The sequence below is a fragment of the Delphinapterus leucas genome, chromosome 13, assembly GCF_059928025.1.
Source record: "Delphinapterus leucas isolate spDelLeu-1000000601 "Yukka" chromosome 13, BTC_Dleu_Yukka2, whole genome shotgun sequence".
In the NCBI taxonomy this organism is placed as follows: Eukaryota; Metazoa; Chordata; class Mammalia; order Artiodactyla; family Monodontidae; genus Delphinapterus; species Delphinapterus leucas.
Window position 1 is genome coordinate 89634325 of NC_143141.1, and position 20497 is coordinate 89654821.

At 51.5% G+C, this 20497-nt stretch overlaps 1 protein-coding gene across 4 annotated transcripts in view; it reads right to left on the reverse strand.

The window, feature by feature from the left end:
* RNF144A (ring finger protein 144A) overlaps window positions 1–20497 on the reverse strand; it is a 117294-nt gene that overhangs the window by 9019 nt on the left and 87778 nt on the right. For 3 of the 4 annotated variants that reach the window (XM_089923479.1, XM_089923478.1, XM_089923480.1), the window contains 5 exons: window positions 19878–19982; window positions 19680–19740; window positions 13745–13952; window positions 9552–9702; window positions 4948–5037 (listed from right to left, as the gene is read on the reverse strand). In XM_089923479.1, coding sequence (XP_089779605.1) covers window positions 4948–5037; window positions 9552–9702; window positions 13745–13952; window positions 19680–19740; window positions 19878–19982 — 615 coding nt within the window. The remainder of the gene's footprint in view (window positions 1–4947; window positions 5038–9551; window positions 9703–13744; window positions 13953–19679; window positions 19741–19877; window positions 19983–20497) is intronic. The other variant, XM_089923481.1, reaches the window with a different exon arrangement.

The following is a 20497-nucleotide window of genomic DNA, read 5'->3' on the forward strand; positions in this document are numbered from 1 at the left end:
AACTTGGCATTGGACACAGCCTGGGTGTCTGCCGCGCCCAGGCCTGAATGCGCAGAGGCCGGGCCACTGGCCCGAGGGCTGTGCTGGGGTATATGGGGGCTGCTCCCATGTCTCTTTCCAGTTCTCCATCCAATGACATCACCTTGGCAACCTGAAACAGCCATCCTGGGGGTGCTGACACCACCGAAAGCGACCAACCCTACAAAGTCGGCCCGCCCCCTGCCGCCCCATGGCCAGCTGTTGAATATCCTCACTGCGCTGGCCCTGTGTGTGTTCTGAGGCAGGGGATGAATGAGCTAAGGGGGCCGGTGGCAGCTGCGTCGTCTGCATGGACCGTTTACCGATTGCTCCCACTGCAGCAGTCCTCGCCCCACCACAGAGCCCCTCTTTTCTCTGCTTCATGAGTATCTGCCGTTCTGGATTGGATAGAGTGCGGGAGAGTTAGGGTCTGCTTTTGTCCTCTGAGAGAATGGGTTCTCCCGTTGGGAGGAGGAGTTGGACGCAAATAATGAAAAACTTCTGCCCCAAAACAGAGTCAGGACACTGAAAACAGCCCCAGGAGAGGCGTCAGGTCCCGCAGGGGTCAGGCAGGTGGAGATGGGGGCCTGATAAGGGAGACACGGGAAGCTGTCTCTGAGGATGGGAATCGCCGAGCTGCTGTCTGCAGGAGAAGGACCCCAGCAGGGAACGTGAAGACGGCTACCCGTGCAGTGCGCCTGGGAGTAGTGTTCGGGGAGCAGGAAGGAGGTGATGTGGCCCGAGTGGAGGGGTGCTGGGGGGAGTGGGAACCCTGGGGGCGGCCCAGGTCTTTTGTTCAGAAGATACGGAAGCTGGGGGTGCGCTTCCCGCCATGAGGGAGACCTGGAGAAGGAGGCGATCTTGAGGGAAAATCTAAACTTCTGTTCGTGCCTGTTCTAGCTGAAATGTACCGTTAGACGTCCAAGTGGAGATGGCCGGCAGCCAGGTAGGCACGAAGCTGCGAGTTCGGTGGGGCCGCCAGGACGGAAACCGAAGTGAGGCAGACATAGCCTTGCAGTCCCGGGGGGCCGTGGGCTCTAGGAATGCACACAGAGGGCTGACACGACGTCCCCTCCCTGCCGTGGTCACAAGCGCTGGTCCCACCTGCCTATAAACGTAGAATAATGAAACCAGGTTGACCCTGGATAATAATCCAGTCCAATTTTCTCATTTCACCAATGCAAAATCTATGGCCAAAGAGCGATTCCAAAGGCCCCAGCACTTAAGACAGAGAGGACTGGGCGTCTAGTTCAAGTACAAGACACAACTTGTGTGTATTTTCCTGAGCGTAGTGAAAAATACCCTCAGAACAGGTCACTGCGTGAGGCCCCTGCCCTGTAGCCCAGCCTCAGGGGGGCTGAGTGAGGACAGCTCCACCACGTGTGAACACAGATATCAGCAATCAGCCGCGTGTGAAATGCCACCCTCGGGCTAAAAGTGAGCTCTCTCGTTACAGGGAGGTGGGTCTCCTGCTCAGAAGAAAAGGAAGAGCCAGTGTGGGTGAGACTCCACCTTGTCAGGTGCTGGCCTCCTAAGGAAGAAGATTTACTTGACTGAGAAAGAAATGCCGCCCTTGTCTCTTACGCACGATGGCTGATTGCTGGAACAGCACCGGGAAAGGCAGGGGGCGCCGCACAACAAGCGTGTTTCCAGAGATGCTCTTGAGGGCAGGTGGAAGGCCCGGACTGTGACCCCTCAGTGTGGTCAGGGAAGGGGGCAGAATTAGGATGTGCAGAGCTGGGCATGGACAAGACAGGGAGAGAGAGGGGTGGGTGATGAAGACCAGGACAACAGCGGGGCCACAGCAGGGCCAGGGAGAGGGACACAGCACAGCTGGGGGCTTCCGTCCCGAAGTCCAGTGAGTGACGAGAAGAAAAAGAGGAGGGGCTGCGGAGGGAGACCCAGAGTCGGGCCATGGAACGGGGGCCTGCCCGCCGTCCCAGAGCACATGGGCATCAGCGCCTACTACGACGTCCGGGTGCTAGGGAGACACTGAATGCAATTTTCCTGAGTAAATTGATGGAAGATAATCAAACCTGCATTTCTGCTTAAGAGACTTGGTGATAAATGCAAAGTGAAACTCCACTCGCGGATCATTGACGAAGCAGATCATGAACATGCCCTGAGCCAGAAGCCCGTTTGAGGGGTAAGGGAATGGAGGCCACCAATCGGATGGAAAGCCAGGAGACTCACAAGGGAAAGGAGGACTTTCTCAGCTTCCACGTGGATGCTTTACCTCTAAAAGCAAATTACGAGAGTGAAAGTTCCTTTCAGTAATGGAGATTCTGTATCATGTGCTGGGAGGTGGTTCTAACTATGAAAACTGAAGGCTTAAGAGCAAATTGGTCTTGTGATTGCACACAAATGTCTGCTCTGGGCGGGGCTCTTCCACTGCACACCATGTCCCTCGCTAATTCCCAAGCCTCTGGCCTTCGTTCCTGGTTTATATGTCACACGCTTTGCTAGTTTTCGTGACTCCCTTCCTTTCCTTTTGACACTGCTCACTCATATTTTATTGTTTACCCCAAATCCAACACTAATGTGTGGACATCTGTCTACAGCCCTGCGTGTCTCCAGGGTTCCTCACACCCCAAGGAAGAGACCCCTGCACCCCGAGTGCCTTTGTTCAATTCCACGAGCACCGAGAGGGGCCTGAGATCGGGGCGGCGGGGGGGGGGGGCTTCCTTTGTCCATGTGGCTCCAGGGGTGACTCAGAGCTGGCACTCAGCAGGTGCCCCTGGCAGATGCCGACCGACGATGCTGAGAGAGGCTGGTGGGAGGTGCCCCCAGGATCCTTCCTCAACAACAGGGGAGGCTACGGACCCCCGTCCAGGCTTCTGCATTTCTCAAGGGCCTGTTCTCTAAATGACCGTTACCAGGAACCGCAACTGTTCCAGGACCCCAGGAACACGTGACTCACTCCCGGGGATAAGCAGGCACGAGGGCTGAGGTGTGAGCGCCCAGCCCAGCCTTGCTATTGGACAGGGTGACACGGTCTCCACAGCTCTCACACTCTCCTGGGAAGCTTGCCATGCTCTTAGGGAGCTCAGGCCACATGGAGAGACAGCTCCTTATGCAGAAAGAGGGCCTTTACAGAGGGAATCAAGTTAAAATGACATTACCAGGATGGGCCCTGATCCATTATGACTGCTGTCTTTATCCAAAGGGAAGTTTGGACACAGAGACAGATGTGCAGAGAGAAAGATGAAGTACTGGAGAGGCGCACCTGGGAGCTAGGACTGCAGGGAACGACCAGGGGCCGGAAGAGGCAGGCGGGGCCCTCCTACAGGTTTCCGAGGGAGCCCTGCCCACACCTCGACTCCAGACTCCTGGCCTCTAGAACCGTGAGGGAGTCTATTTCTGTTGTTTGGGGTGCTTTTTTTACACAGCAGAGGTGGAGGGGCGAGCACTGGAGCTGGCCGTACTGGCCAGGAGGACGAAATAAAATGCAGCTAAAATCCACTCTCCATGCTGAGGTCGGCAGACTGGCCCTTGGGCCAGATCTGGTCCGCAGTCCGTTTTGTTTAGTTTGGTTCTTACAACTTTATGGAGCTATAACTCACATACCTCGCAACTCCCCTATTTAATGTACAGTTTGATGGTTTTTAGTGCACTCAGAATTGCGCAGCCTTCGCCACAGTCAGTGCTACCGCCTGATTGTTTAAAGCATTTTCCTGGAATGCAACCACGGGCCTTTGTCGGCCTACTGGCTGCAGCAGCTGCTTCCCTACCAGGCAGAGCTGATGGTTGCAACAGAGACCTTACGGCCTGCAAAGCCAGGGCCGTCTACTGTGCGGCCACCTGTGGGTTCATCAGCCCTGCCTCGCGGTCTGCAGCGAGGATCACCGAAGAAGCACACTTACGGGTGGTCTCCTCCCATTCCCACAAAACTGCCTGAGTCTCGGTTCCTGCATCTCCCAGCCCGCCTGCTTCAAGGCTGTGCTGAGGAATGCCGACAATGTGGTAATGGTCGGAGCCCATCAAGGCTCTTCCCCGCACCCGGGAGCTGGCGCACACCTGAGTCCTGCCTGCAGCTCCCCTCGGTAGGCTCCCCCCGCGCCCAGAGCACACCCCGAAGATCGCACCTCATCCTGCAAAGCCCATGGGGTCAACTCTGATCATCTCTGACCACTGCTGCCTCCTGCTGTCCCCATGGACCTTTATGCCATAGTTCCTCCCATCAGCCCTTCTCCGTCCCCCCTGCTTGCACTGTCCGCTCTGCCTTGTCCCACCTACTCCCATCGCCGGCTCCCCAACACTCAGTGCTCAGTCATAAAGCAACGCCTCCAACAAGCCTTCCCAGCCACACCATCTAAAAGACCTCTCCCCAATCACACCTCCCCTATAGCTGAATTCACATCATATATATATACGTTATCTGTCCCTACATGGAATGTGGGTTCCATCAGAGAAGGATGCATCTATCTTATTCACTGCAGTATTCCCAGCTCCTAGAATACTGCCAGGCACACAATAGGAAATAAATATGTGTTGAAAGTATGAATAACTGCACCAGCTGCACAGACATCATCACCCAGGGACCTTTCCATTCTTTCCCTCTTACCCTTCTCTGTGACTAATTTGCTCACCTGGGAGCCTCTATGGAAAGCTCTTCCATTAAAGGCCATGCAAGGATTGACTAAGCACAGTGGGTCATTACCAAGGTCAAGAGTAGGTGCAAGCAATCAAAAGCCTGATGTTGAAGAATCATCAGGGGCTAAGTGTGGTGCGTATTTATTCCAGGCCTGCTGAAAGCATAATCTTGGTCCAGGAAAAATTCAGGCAGGAACCCCATTTACTAGCTGTTTTTCTATATAACAGACCTTTGACCAACTGGCAAGTCTCCTGGAAACCCCACACATGTGTACACACACACTCTCTCTCCCCCTCTCCCCCATAGGTCAGAGTGCGAGGTGAGCGGCCTCCTACCTGTGTCCGATGCCAGATGACAGATGCCCTGGAATGACCCAGCTTGTTCCTGCAGGGCCCTTTATCATAATGGATCAGAAGGAAGTCATCCTGAGAAGGAAGGGAAAGAACAGGGGTGGGTGGGACAGTCCTCTCTGTTCAGTGAATGAGTCCTGCCTGGTCCCAGTTTCTCTTTTTAAAGCTCTAATTGGGGATGTGAGAGAACGAGGACAACAGCAGAGGAAGAACGTACACCCAGAGGGAGCTGCTGCCACCCCAGGTCCCTGTGAGTCCCCGGGCTCTCCATCCTCCGTGGAGCGTCCCCGACAGACTGCTCACGGGCCACTAGAGGGAGCCCTGCTCCAGCTTCGGTCTCTGCTGCAGCCTGGCTCCCCCACCCCCACCCCCGCCGGGCTCAGGGACTCGGTGCTGCTGCAGGACTTCTGAACAAGTAGGTCAGAGCCCCCTGCTGCTCCACGAGCTGCCCCCAGCCCTGGCTGTGCTTTACTCCCCACGAGTCTCTGCCTGTGCATCTTCCCACCACCCTGGCAGGATTATTCCGGGATGCAATGACTTCCTTTATGTCTGGTCCATCCTCCTCGCCCTGAAAGTCCTTCCTCTCAGCTCAGACCAAGAAAATGTTCTCAGTACTCAAGAGGAGACCCACCCTCCACCTCGGACTGTCTAGAAGTGAGAGACAGCTCGAGGGAACATCCTGCCCACCCTACCACCTCCAGGTGTCCTCACGTCCCACCTCCATCTCCAATCACCTTCCCCTGACAACCTTCACCAGACCGTCAGGTTCTTGGAGCCGGGACCCTGAGCTGATATCAGTCAGCCGCTGTCACCACATCCCCGGCTCGGTGCACGGCCCCCAAACCTCAGCGAGCAGCGACCGAGGTACAGGAGTGCGTTTTCTGGACAAAACCCTCTGCTTCTCCATGTACAGGAGGTGCCATTTTCTCTCCTATCGTCCATAAAAAGGACCAGCTCAGTAAACAGCACAAAAGAGAGGCTGACGCTGTTTGTTCACTTAACTGAGGCTGTAAACAGAGCCTCTTTTTGAGAAAAGGGGAAATAAGCACAAGGCCCAGCGTGTCTGAGGCGGGAAGTCACTCTTCCTCCGAGGGCCGGGCAGAGCCGGGGGCGATGGTGTCCTTTGGTCCTTAGCGGCCCCGCTGGGTGGTCCTCCCAGGGAGCCTGCAGTCTGATGATTTTATAGGTCGGCCTCGTGGAGCCTGAACACACGCTGGAGCATCAGGAAATCCTGGCTTTTTGGGGGTTGTGGCGAGGGCCCAGACTGCCACCCCCCGACTCACCCCCTGTCCTAGACCCTCATCTGTCCAAGGAAGCACAGGCATGGGTGAACGCACGCCTCTTCTGGCTGGAGCTTGTCCTCTCTGGGGCCATTTCTGATGACTTCTGTCCACGGAGACTCTCTGTTCCTCGAACTCCTAATTCTGTTTTCTTTCACCCACACACCACGGAGAGTAACGTCCCACTTTAAGCCTCATTTTCCCAGGCTGCCTCTCACGGCGTTGCTCTGTAGACTCCTAACAGCCTTTGGATTTGTTTTCTGAAACGCAAGCTGAGCTGCTCTGCGTGACCCAGCTGAAAAGTCTTCAGGGCTCTCGCCTGGCAAAGCTGGACAAACCCGGGGACTGCACGTTACAGTCCCTGGGGCCGCCTGGGGAAACGCGGATCCTGACTCTGGGTCGGGGGGGGGGGGTTGTACCCAGGTCACAGATGCCCCACGTGGCCCTCATCAAGCTGCTGTTGGACCAGTGTTTGGGGGGCACGAGCCCCCGTGCCAGAGGTCCAGCTCTAGCTCGGCACGGAGACCCTGGTCACGTTCCCCGCCTCGGCCAGACACAGACCATGTACAGGCCACATCCTTCCTGACCACGTCCTGTCCTCTGGAGGTGACCCGTCTCCCACATTCTGCCCTCTGCCTGGTCAGCTAACTCTCCATAGCTGTGCCCACACCCCACTCCCACCCCAGACCCAGTGACCCGCCCCAGAGGGGCTGCTGGGGACTCCACACCAGCCGTCTTGTAGCACTGTGCTCACGAGGACCAGGTGCTACTAGGGGCTTCTCAGTCGGGAGGTCACCAGCCCCTCAAGGTCACGGATTTTGCCAGCGACATCCTGGCAGCCCAGGCCTCCATGCGGAGTTGAGTTGCCAACACTCAGGGCATGCTTCCTGAGCAAAACAAAAGCCTTCTCCCTAACAAAAGCACTCCAAGATGCTTTTACAATATAAAAGTGATTTCATCCTGACTTTTAAGTTCCTGGATGAAGCCCTTGGGTATACCCACCGCAGGGCCTGCCAGGAACCTAGGTGCGTGGTGAGAGTGAATGTTTCCCTTACATTGTTCAGAGAAGCCTCATCAAGCTTCTGGGTGGAAGCAGAAACAATGGTGCTGGCGAAAGAGAGCACGGTGGACCAGATGCTCGCAGATAACAGTGAATTCCTCAGAGCAGCTCCACCACGGAAGGTGTGAGACTTCCTGTCCTACTCTGGCTGACAGTGACTGGTCGTACCCAAGCTGTTGGGTCTTAGGGTCTGAAAGATCAGAGAGTGGATGCTGAGTCCGTTCCTCACTCCTTCGGTGCTTTGGGGAAAGATGGTTAACCTTCCTGGACTGCTTCTTAAAGTCAGGAAACAATCATTCCACCTCTCACAGAAGGAGTGCCCGTATGAAACAACAGGGCTGTGGAGCGCATGTCACAGATAGGCTAACCTTCAGCCCACGTAAGCATCACTTCATAAATAGGGACCATTTACCACCAACTCCAAAAACGATAGAAGGCGAGCGGGTCCCTTCTGTCTGTAAGTGGTGAATGTTGGGCCCGCAGGGGCAGCAGAGAAGCAGTGCAGTCCTGGGCCTCACGGGTGAGGGTGGGGCCTGGCGGGGGGGCAGGGGCAAGGACGAGAATGGAAAGAATCACCCTAAGATGACTGATAACTCCGGGAGGTGTACGTGCCCAGGAGCCGGTGCTCGGAGAGGAAAATTCCCGAGAGGAGGGAAGGGGGCCGTGTAAGCCCCTCCTCCGTCTCAGAAGCTCTGCTGCTTCCAGACACACGTTCACACACTTGCCCTAAATCACGGCTACTGTCCTTGATTGACCGCTGCAGAGCAGACCCCCTGTCCCTCAGGGTCTGTTTTCTGTGGTCACAGGGTCACTTTTCAGCAGCTCATCACCTACAGAGGAAAACAGGCCACCCTTGGCCCCAAGGACACTGACCTTCAAGGAGGAAATTGCCCTGTGCTACCTCTGTCCCTGGTCCGGGCAGAGTCAGGACACAACGGGGCCTCTGGCCGGCAGGGACTGTGCTTTACAGCCGAGTCAGGAGGACACACAGACGGACAGAGAGGGTGTCTCTCCAGAGACCAGAGCAGAGAGAGAACAGCTTTGGGCTCAAAGGGAACAGACCTCGGGGAGGTCACGGTAGCAGGGGAGGTCACAGCAGAAGCAATGCTCCCTCTGGAAATCTGTGTCTGTCCATTTCTAATACTTCCCCGCAAAACATCTACCAGGAGATTTGATAACATGAGGTAAAACTGGCATTTCATTTCCTTCCCCCTTTAGGAAAAGTTGATAAGGAATTGCAAATTGCAGGCCAGACTTTAGATAATATAACATAATTTAATAATCAGTTTTCAAAAAAAAGAAATACAGTAAAATGCAAATTACATATATATATCTTATGTATAATACAGGGAGACTATATATAGCCTATATATGATATATAGAGACTATATATTTGGACTATATATATAATTATATATATGATAAATAAAGAAACTATACACATAAAGCCTCTGAAGGCCCTGAAGACTTTTTAATGCTTCAGACATCATTCTGAACAGCAGAGACAGTGCAGGGTACACTGGGGAGATGGTGGCCGTAGGAGGCCAGAAACTTCCATTCTGCCAGACAGCAGAGGGTCTGCATGTTCTTCTGCCCTGCAGGTGACACGAGTGTCACTAAAGTAACCGCCCCGCGCCCAGCATCCGCGGTCCCCTGCCTCCATCATCCTTGCTATTCCAGTAACGGCCCCTGCTATGGACTGTTTGCATTCCCCAAAATCCCTGTGTTGAAGCCCTGACCTGCAGTGTGATGGTGTTTGGAGGTGGGGCTGCTGGGAGGTGTTTAGGTTCAGAGGAGGTCATGAGGCTGTGGCCCCCGTGATGGGATTCATGTCCTTATAGGAAGAGGAAGAGAGTCCAGAGCTCCCTCTCTCTGCCAGGTGAGGCCACAGCGAAGGCGGCCGTCTGTACACCAGGAAGAGCCTCCAGAACCTGATGACGCCGGCGCTGATCTCAGACGTCCAGCATCCAGCACGGAGAGATCAACGTCTGTTGTTTCAGCTCCCCGATGTGCGGAGATGCTGAGATCCTACCCACCCCTTTAACACCCAGGCTGAACCACAGCCTGAGCTGACCCTTCGCTCCCAGAGCTCCTGCACAGACTCCCATCTTTTGATACCACTGCATCCAGGGAGCTCACATTACCATAAATACGCACAGAGAAAACGCCTGACAGTGTAACTTCAGTGAAGCGGCTGGCGCACGCCTCCGGCTTCAGCCTGACCCACAAAGCCCCCGCCGCGTACTCACGTCCAGGGACTCGAGGCAGTACCAGCAGAAGGCGTGCTTGCAGTTCTTACACATCATCTGTGCGCACCCTTCATCCCGCTCGATGTAGACCTTGCACTTGGGGCAACGTTTGATGGGCGCGTCGTCCTCCTCCAGTTGGAAAGTGGAGCTGCTGAGGGAGAAGCTGCATCAGGGCTGTGCTCAGAGGGCCACAGGGCCAGGAGACACCTGCCAGCACAGGTTAACCCTGGAAGCACTAGCTCAACTAGAGGGACTGGGGTCACCTGTGAAATATGTTGAAACCAAAGACACTCGAACTCTGGAAAACAATCACCGAAAAACTGTGAAGCAGCCAGTTTGACTTGGGGAAAAGAAAAAGCAAGATCAGCACATGTCTAAATTTAGACGTGCACAGACAAACCAAAGAAAATAGGGCAAAAGGCTTAGAATGGAGGTCTCTGAATAATGGGATTATGGTCGAATTTTATGCCCTTATTCATATAATTGTATACGCTCCTAAGGGTTGATAACACATGGTATGTTCTTTGCCATTATCAGAAAAAAATATTAAGAAACACACACATACACACTAATCGCTTATTAAGATCTACTTGGCTTGTCTGTACAAAACTGTTTTCCTGAGAGGTCTGAGCAGGCCCACAGGGGTGAGCATGGTGGCATTTAAGCTTGGGGTCAAGTGCAGCTCGTCTGCACACAGGCTGGGTGGCAACCTCTCTGAGGCCCAGCCTTCTGGTCAGTGTGAGTGTGACAGATGGGGTTATGCATGTGTGAAGGGCAAAGGGCAGTGCAGGCCTGTGTGGAGTGCCCAGTAATTGGCAGCAATGATTCTATGCTGTTCATAAAAAGACAGCCTAGGTATCTTTTTAGGTTGACTGTAGAGCGATGTCCATCCCATGCTATTCATCTTAAAAGACAGCTAAAAATATGGAATCATCTGGAAAAAGAAGCCATCAAGGGCCGTTATCACTGAGTATGGGGCACGCACTGTTTGAGCTCACTGCAGCTACTCAACGTCACCGGGAGAAACATGATTTCCCATTGGGATGAGCAGCCTTTTCAGAACCTAATGCATTCATGAGTCTAAACTCACTACAAGTGAGCAAACTCTGGCATCCTGAGTAAATTCTGGCTGAAGGATCTTCCACAAGCATCATAGTGAATGTCAGCCTTAATTATGTCATCACTTTACACGGCTGTCTGAGGATCAGTGAGCTTCCAAACAATTGCAGTCTCAGGGTTTTCCTAAGCTCGAGGCTCCTGCACCGTGGGGCACGTGCCCCAGCTTAATAGCTTCTTGTTTCGTTCACTAGTACAAGGTGACCAGGTAAGACGACCTGGAAGGAAGCAGTATGTCCTCGTAGTCAGGGGGTCTGGAGACAGACATGCAAGCCCTGGCTGGGCTGTGTCCATACTATCAGTGTCCACGTCTGCAGACATGAGGCAAACTGCATCCGTCTCAGAGCGGGGGATGAAGATGTAAAGAGTTTCTCTGTGCTGAGCACCTAGAACCCAGCACGTATATAGTCATCACTCGGTAAACGCTAGTTGTTGGTAATACTATTACTGAAAGATAATACAGCTGTAGCTCAAATTCATCTCTCATTTAACAGCAAACTGCGGACCAGCCTGGCTGCACAGAATGAGATTTACAATGAAGCAGGGTTGTCGTAACACGTGCAGGTGCCTCCATGGGGACGGGCAGGGGCCAGCCGTGCACGGACGCTAGCTTCCTCCTTCTGGAACGAGCTTGATTTCTAACAAAGGCCAAAAGTCAGGAGGTACCAAGTCCCGTGATTAAGGTTGACTATCAGGTTAGAAAACATTGTTTTGATTTGAAAGCCAGGTGTGACCTTAAAATAATGAAACCAATTTTCTCATGTGACTCATAAACTAATTTTGAAGGAAATGCCATGAACAGAGGCCACGTTAGTGGAGAGTGGAAAGTGCCTCTCAGGGAGACTTTTCAAGCAGAAACAGTTAAAATATGTAAGTTCTGGTGCATTGCGGCATGGAAATTATATGGTATAGACAACAGTTTTCAAACATTTTCTGGTACCTTAATTATATTTAAAAAGATTATCAGTAACAACTACTACTATACACTCAAACTTATGAAGGCAGGTAGGAGTCTTTTGACAGTTTCATCACAGTTTACATGGTCTAATGTCTTTAAGGGGCAAACACACAACATAAATGAGTGGGGCTCATCAGGTGGTGGGTGGGAATGGGGGTTAAAGGAAGATTTAACTTAAAGGAAAAAAAAAGTCTCTTATATGAAAATAACCGAGTGTGTCCTCAGTTATAAATGGTAGTTGACAGTCAGCCCAGGGGCCAGGGAGACAAGAGGGAGTGGTGAGGACTGTGGCAAAGTAAAGATGCCAGAAACCCCAGATAAAGAAGGGGTTGCTGCCCAGCTCCAGACACCTGTCTCCTGTGTGGGATGAAGTTCCATGTGGCTGGATAAGCCAGAAAGTCAGATTTTTGGGGGGTAAAATCTCTGTTTTTTATATTTTCACAAAATGAGATTTGTGAGTTCTTATTCAAATTGCCCTTGTGTCAGTTTCTTAGGTTGCACAACCTGATTTTTTTTTTTCATTTTGTTTGTTCTTGTTCTTTTTAAGGTATATCACTGATGATTTAATATACATGTATGTCGTGCCACCGTGACATGATTGCAGTCTTTGGGCAATGACCTCCATGAAATCAGAGCACCACAGATGAAGAAATACTAAGTCGTCAAGCTCCCAACACCCACCACCCTCCACCTTAAGAAGGTTTTATGGATCCCTTCTCCATCCGTCCCAAGAGCAGGACACCGGCTCTTCCTGACTCCTGGTTTCGCTGGTTCTTGGAAGGGAGGAGCCCCTCACTCACTAAGCGGGGCCTTCTCTTAAACAGTCACCCGACTGCTTCACAAGGGCACAGCCCCGCCTGCCCTCTACCTGCTTCTTCCCCAGCCTGGAAATCCAGCTCTTCCGGTTATGTGTAATCTGTCACACTCGCAGTGTGGCTCTCCTCACAAAATTATGAAGGATCAAGACCCTAAGTATAAGTTAAGTGCTCATTCTAGCGTTTCGGCGCCTGCTGTATGCCAAGATTTGGGGTGACAACGCCCAAACACACACAAAAGCTCAGCCTAGTGGAGGGACTGGCCACATAAACAGATGAACTAACAGCCAACAAGGCTGGTGCTGTCATCAATGCAGACGATCTCCAGGGGGGACACAGAGGATGGGTCTCCAACCCTGCCCCGGGAACTGGGAAGCTTGACAAAAGAGGGGACATGAGCCACGTCCTCGAGGGTGGCAAGGAGTCCCCAGGGAAAGCAGGAGGGCGAAGAAGGGACATTCCAGGCACAGCACAGAGGTGCAGGCGGCAGGGGACAGGAGTGTGTCCGGCGTCGCCACGAGGGTCCCTGGGCAGGTCGAGCTGTGGTGAGAGGGGCGGGGGCAGCAGATGGGGACAGAGGAAGACAGGCTGGTGACACCTTCAGGTGGATGGTGAGATTTACTCCACCAGAAACTGGCCTCAACAGGCGCTGGGCCACCTCTATCTGATTGAACCAGATGCCACTGCAGATACTGGAGGACAAAACAGCTGAATACGATCAGTTTCTATGCTTCAACCTACTAAATTTCAAGTGATGCTGTGGTGTCCACCTGGCCATCCAGGCTGAGGGTCTGGCGGGGGACGGGAGGGCAAAACCGCTATAGTGGTTTACTGCATCCTTCCTGCCAAGGCCCCCATTTCAGGGACATGTGGCCCCCTTGGCCTCAGGCACCAGAAGCCTGTATTTGGCGATCCTTCTGGTGTTTCTAACCACTGCCCCCCCTCGTTTCTGCTCCCGCACCCCCATTTCGGATCATCTTCAGCACAATGGAGTCTTGGCAAAACTTCAGGTTATCACAGGACTTAAAACCCTGCATAGGAACTGACTGTTCATACGTTTGCCTTTCTGGATGGGCAGAGTGTACTCTGTTTCTTATGCAACTTTATATTTCCAGAGGCTGGCACAGTGCCAGGCACATAATCAGTTCTCAAAATTTAATAATAAACAAATCCAGGTCTGAATGAGACCCAAGAGAAGACTGACCTTGGAGACTGACCGGGGTGCAGCCCTGTCCTCCCCAGAGGCACATTGCGGGAGAAGCCTGATTCCATCTCCCAGCCTGCAGTCTGTGCCCCGAGCGTACCTGGTCTCCCCGGGAAGGAAGGTGATGGGCATGGTCTCCGGGCAGCCCTGGCCAGGGTGCCAGCTGGCTTTGCAGGCGGAGCAGAATTCCGTGTCGCAGGCTTTGCACTGCACCAGCTGCGGGGTCTGCAGCCCCATCTCCTGGAGCTGGCACACAGCCTGGCAGGTGGATGCCGGGCACCAAGTCCGACAGGGGTCCAGGAGCACCTCTGACACAGGGAATAAAAACGGGCAAGTCAAACTCCGCAGGACTAAGGATCTGGCGGGGCTTCGGACTGATGGACACGGACTTCACGTATTTAAGGGAGAAAAGGAAATCAAGGTCAGACATAACATCCCCTTCACGATCCGGGACCCATCTGGCTCTACCTCCTCCCCCCCAGGCACTCCCCACTTCCCACTCCACTCACGTGGGGGACAGCAGATCCCCAACTACCCCCAGAGTCCTTGTGTCTCAGGAGCCCCTACATCCTGGAAGCCTTGTGGTCCAGGGACCACGTCCTGCTCGCTGCCCGCCTGCCCTGGGACATAGCTTCGTGAAGTCAGGCCCGTCCTTCAGGCTCATAGCCTCACAACCTAGCCCAGTGTGGGGCGTGCATCGGGCATCCCAAAATACTGGTTAAGGATGGAAGGAAAAGAAGGAAGGGCGATGGCTGATTCTTCTTCCCATCAAAGGTCAGACCTCTGACTTATGACTGTCTCCCTCCCAAGTTCAAATCTAAGCCCTGAGCTAAGGACTGTATGAAATTCACTCTTCAACAGCAGGCTTTCCCTCTGAAGTGGAGCCCACATCACTGAGAAGGCTGATTTGATGAAATCAGTCAGGAAGTTGATTCTGAAAAACAGAACACCACAACCCTCCCATTCCTTCACATCTGCTTTCATATCTCACATTTCTTTAAATAACGGTCCCGAGCTGTCCTTCACGTAAGCCTGGTTACTGGTTCCTTGGACCCTTTGTCCAGTGTGACTGGACTCTCAATGCAGGCCAGCGGGAGGGAGAGCTGGGCAGGAACCCACACGGATGCTGATGCAAGGCCAAAACGCCGCGAGGGAGGCCAGAGGATTCCAGGGTGTGTTCAAAGGCCTCCAAGTCAGCCACTGAGGGTCGCTCTTGAGAAGGAACGGACTGCATTGTGCTGGGAACTTGGAAGCAGTGAAAGGCGCTTGCAGGCTTCTCGGCCACGTGACCAGCGACGGCCAGGGTGGGTGGGTTCACCCACATCAGAGACAGGATTTGTAGGCACTGGGAACTCCAACAGGCTGGGGCTGTCATGAGCTGCAGGCGTCTGGGCCTCACCTCAAGAGGCCACCTGTGTGTTTGCCATGCTCCCCAATCAAATGTGGATTCAGCCCACCATGAATGAGCTCCTGTCAGGTACTACTGGACTAAAACCCATCTCACCATCCAATCCGGGGGCTAACAGTAAGTATTTCAGTCTTTGAGGGCCATGAGCTCTCCATCCAACTACTCAGCTCTGCTGTGGTAGCACAAAGGCATCTGTGTTGATCCGTAAATGAGTGTTCCAATAAAACTTGATTTATAACCCCAAGCCAGGGGCCGTACTAATTTGGCCCACTGGCCATGGCTGGCCGACTCCTAACCTAATCTAACTTTTTTAAAAGGTGAATTAATCAACAGCACAAAAGTATCAAATTGGTAGGTCTGGCAGAAGCTTTAGAAGACTCGCTAATACAGAGGAACACCTGCATTCAGGAAAATGTGATACTTTTTAATTGTTTTTCTTTATAATAAGGTAAAATCTTCCTGATGCGCCTAATAGTGAGCGAAGGAGTAAAGTTCGCTCTTGTCACGATGAGCTGAGAGTGGTGGATTTTCTAAGACCGTCTCTGGCTGTCCGATCCGAGGCAGTGGTTTTCTGGGAAAACGCACGTGTGTGGGGCAGCGGCCTGCAGGCCCCTGGGCTGAGGAGGCAGGAGGAAGGCAGAGGGAGGGATGCAGAGGCGGCCTGGGGCACCAGGGGAAACACCAAAGGCCGCTGCCCCAGGGTCCTGTGCCTTTTAGCAGGCGGCCCTCCCCCTCCGTCATCTGGAATTTCTCTAAGAGCTCTGCCTCCCGTACTGGTGTGCTGGTGGGTGAGCCAGGGTTTGCCGCACCTACATCACGGGGCCCCTATGTGCCCGGCCCCCGAGGGCAGTGCTGCGGGATGTGCGCGCTCGGCCTTCCAACAGCTGGACACGGGCAGGTACGTCCTCAGCGGGGTCTGTTTCCCTGCCAACTTGGCAAGGTGTTTAGTGCTGTTGCCCCTAAAGGGACAACACTGTCCAGTTTAGACCCTTCCAGTTCCCACCGCTCCCCGCTTCTGCTCTGAGGAGCCTGTGACATCAGGAGGGGACCAGCAGAATCTCTGCCTGCATCTCACGGCAGAGCGCCATCTTCCGTCCACTCCTCTTAGATGGCACGCGTGGCTGCCGGCGGGGGGGCGGGCGGGGGGGAGCTTTTCATGAAAGGCCCAATTATATCACGCAGCGCACAGCAGAGGAGACCCAGTTAGGGTTTCCATGGTAACGACTTCAACTGTGTGACCTGTGTCCTTATGGCACCGCCCATCCCTATGGGAGAGACTCCCTGTGGGAGACGTGGAGGGCAAACACTCTGCTCCATGGATCTGCTAGCTCAGAACACCATTCTGTCGTGCTCCCGGCACACATGCCCCTGTGGGCACAGCCTGGGCTCCTCTCTCAGACGTCTATTAGAATGCTACATCATCACCCCGCTGCTGGAGCCTGCCAGCTGGTTGTACAAGATGGGATGCAATCAACAGGAAAATCCACACCGGGCAACAGCAGAGGTTTTCTTTCCAGGATGTGTATATACATACATATCTATGTCTGTCTATCTATGTATTACATATATATGTTATACTATACATTAGATACATTATATCATATGATATATTATAACTATTATAAATATTGTATCTAATATATATATATATACATATTTGTATATATTTTCACACAAGGCAAGCAGTGTATTTTCTGGCACACTAGAAGAAACTCATCTTAACTCCCATCTCCCAAAGGTATATTCATAATAGATTAATGAAGCAGTTCCCTAATAGCTCTACTTATCAAAAAGCCCAACTCTTTTAAAAGATGTTTTTCTTTCCTTTCTTTTTTTAACATCTTTATTGGAGTATAATTGCTTTACAATGGTGTGTTAGTTTCTGCTGTATAACAAAGTGAATCAGCTATACATATACATATATCCCCATATCCCCTCCCTCCCACCCTCCCTATTCCACCCCTCTAGGTGGTCACAAAGCACGAGCTGATCTCCCTGTGCTATGCGGCTGCTTTCCACTAGGAATCCATTTTACATTTGGTAGTGTATATATGTCCATGCCACTCTCTCACTTCGTCCCAGCTTACCCTTCCCCCTCCCCGTGTCCTCAAGTCCATTCTCTGCATCTGCGTCTTTATTCCTGTCCTGTCCCTAAGTTCTTCAGAACCATTTTTTTTTTTTTTTTAGATTCCATATATATGAGTTAGCATACGGTATTTGTTTTTCTCTTTCTGACTTACTTCACTCTGTATGACAGACTCTAGGTCCATCCACCTCACTACAAATAACTAAATTTTGTTTCTTTTTATGGCTGAGTAATATTCCATTGTATATATGTGCCACATAAAGATGTTTTTCTTTCTTAAACACAACTGTCCTTTGAGAAGCACACTGTGAAGGGCCCAGCATCCCCACTCATACTGGTCCATTCTCACTGCCCTGGATATATAAACAAATGCCTACAGCGTGGTGTGGTCAGTGCCCAAATAGGAGCTCGTGTGTAGTCCAGTGGAGAACGCAGGCAAGGGCGATGGACCTTCCCTGGAAGCTTGTTTGTTCCCAGCCTTGGGGGTCTTCCAGTTGGGAGAGTAGGTGCTCAGAAAGCACCTCACAGCCTCCCTCCTGGCTTCCTGCTTCCCAAGGACCTGGCTGGAGGAGTGGGGAAACTCAGATTGAAATCAAGGCTCTGATATAAGATGAGACGTGCAAAGTTCACAGGAAGACAGTGTTTGAAACTTTAACCATAGGACTTTTTAGTAACTAACGGTTGTCAGAAAATCATGGCAACTGTCACTTTTAATCCAGTCGCCATCCTCATTTGAAAACGAATTTCAAAGGGAGGGAGTACGTTGAAACTTGCTCACTGATCCTGTCTCAGAATTTGCTCAGTGACCAGCTATAATCAAGAGCTGTATTTTATTAGCCCTAACATTTTAACATTTCATTCAGACCGGTCTCTGGTCCTATTAAGTCCGAGTCCTTTTTGTGTGTTTTGCTGCTTTGAACGTAATGCTAGAAAAATGTTTTAAAGTGATGGGTTTGAGAGATATTTTTTTAACCTAAGTCGAGTTGGGTTCATTATTATGCAAAGGAAAAAAAAAATCTTTGACTAAACTAAAGTTCGGAAGAAATAACACAGTTAAAATTATTATGTAGGAATATTTACCCAGCTGCGTTTTTAAATTCAATGTCATAGAAAGTTCATTTTCTTGTAACCCAAGTAACTGCCAGTTTCTGTCAAGATTCCCACTGGAAAATGTTTTCAGAAGACGCTCAAAGTCTCAGAAATCCAAATTAATTTTATTGCTCCACATACTGACTTTTGTATCACATGGCATTATATTTAAGCTATAAACTGCCCCAAACCAAACAATATATGGCATTTGACTAAATAAACTCTTGAAAACAAATTTCAATGCCATCAAAAGTCCTGTTTGATTTTTTTTAGGTTGGCCGCACATTACCTTTTTTTTTTTTTTTCTTGAGAAGTGAGCCTCAAGAGGAAATGCAGCTATCTTTAGCAGTTCTTTAAAAAAAAAAAAAAAAAGAAAACTTTCCACATTCAGCTAAACTAAGAGTCTCTGGACACTTTCCTCTAGTCTATTCCGCATTCCATTCCCATCCTGATGGTGTTTTCCTGTAAACACGCCACCCAGGGCTTCATCTCTCATAAATGCCTGATCCAGGCAAGGACTGAGGACCAGTCCAGGAAGAGCGGGGAGCAAACTTCAGTGCTCACAAACTGAGCTGAAAATTTTACAGTGCGGATGCAGCATCTTCACAATAAAGTTTTACATACAGAGCATCTTCTACCCATGTCTTATTCTGCTCCTTTTCAGATGAGCCCAAGGTCCAGAATATATATGAAAACGAGGCCAAACAGAATCCACAGACTCTTTAGAATACCATGTTATGATCCTGAAGTATTTCAGACAGCAAAGAGAAAGACCCATCCCGGACGCTCAGCGTGTCTGAACTCTGGAGCGGCCCGGCTCCAGCCAGCAGGGCTGGGCAGGGCACTGCGGGGGATCTGGTCCACACCCCACCCCACTACCCGCCAGAGATGGAAATCAGGGCACGTCAGTTAGTCTCTGTGGGTGTCAGGTTAACAGACAACCTTGTTGGGCTGTCGGGAGACTTGGTGAACTAAGGACTCAGCACCCACTGGTCCCAGCACGCACGACGCAGCCTGTGAAGGCGATGGACATGCGTGCGGTCAGGATGGCGAGCGCCACGATTCCACCCTGCGTGACCTCGGGACTTGCTTCCAGGCCTTTGTATCTCTTAAATTCTCCGGAGGTCAAAGAATTAGTTCTCAGACTGTTAGGCCTTAACCTGGCTGGAGAATAATGCCCCACGAGGGTCTCTTTAAACTACCCCCAAAATCCCAAACCCCTAGAAGCAAGCTGTGTTTCACGAATCTTTCCTGTTCCTAACTAGATCCCCAACAGAGGCCTTCCAACTGTGAGCTCTGCAGAGAATTCAAATGACAGCCGAACTTTAGAAGTCTAATTTACATCAATGTTTTCACTTCTGCTGTAGCCAAATGATATATAATCACAATCACCCAAAGCACTCCCCGAAGTTACCCGGATTCTGTCACGGGCTAAGGCACTGGGGCACCTACCTCTTTCAAATTGTAGCTTTTTGTATTTTTGCATGATTTCAGCTGCAACCATACACTCGATCTAAGGGAAAAAAGAAAAAGGAGTATAACAATCTGAGGGCTAGACTACAATGCCAGGTCAGCCTAGACAGAACCCATAACCCCCGATCCGCTGAGGAGCCCATGCTCGTGCACCCCAGTTTTCCCAGCTGAACGTGCCTCGTTCTCCTGTAGGTGGCCCTGTTTGGGGCAGGCAGCATCAGGGCAGCTAATTGCAGTTTCTAATCCTTCTTTGATCAAGAGTTCCACATACTGTTTCAGGCACTGAAAAAAAGAAAAAACAAAACAGAGAAATATCTGTAAACATCTTTACTTCCCTAAGGCTGAAGGAGCAGTGAGGCATTAAAAAAAAAAAAAAAAAAAAAAAAGGGCAAATCAAGAACATTGTTCCAATGCGTTTTTTTGTATATTTGCCATGTAGCCATAGCAACGACCAAATTAGGGGTTGTATTCACTCAACAAATATTTGCGGGGTACCTCTTCTGCACCGGGACTAGGGATGCGGGCTGGACCCCTGGGCCCGACCTCGGCAAACACCATGCCAGTGCGCCCAGGGCAGGAGCAGAGGCATCGAGGGAAGCAGGGAAGCCGCGTCCCTCAGACACACGTCAGACGTCAGGCGCCACGCTCAGTCCCCTATATTCCATTGTTTCACGTTTTCCTTAGAATATTCTCACAGGAAAGGTGTGACCATGTCATCACTCGGGTGTGAACACTGAGTCACCAAAGAAGGAGCTGCCAGCTTACCCAGACAGCAAGGGCAGAGCCCAGATTCCAAG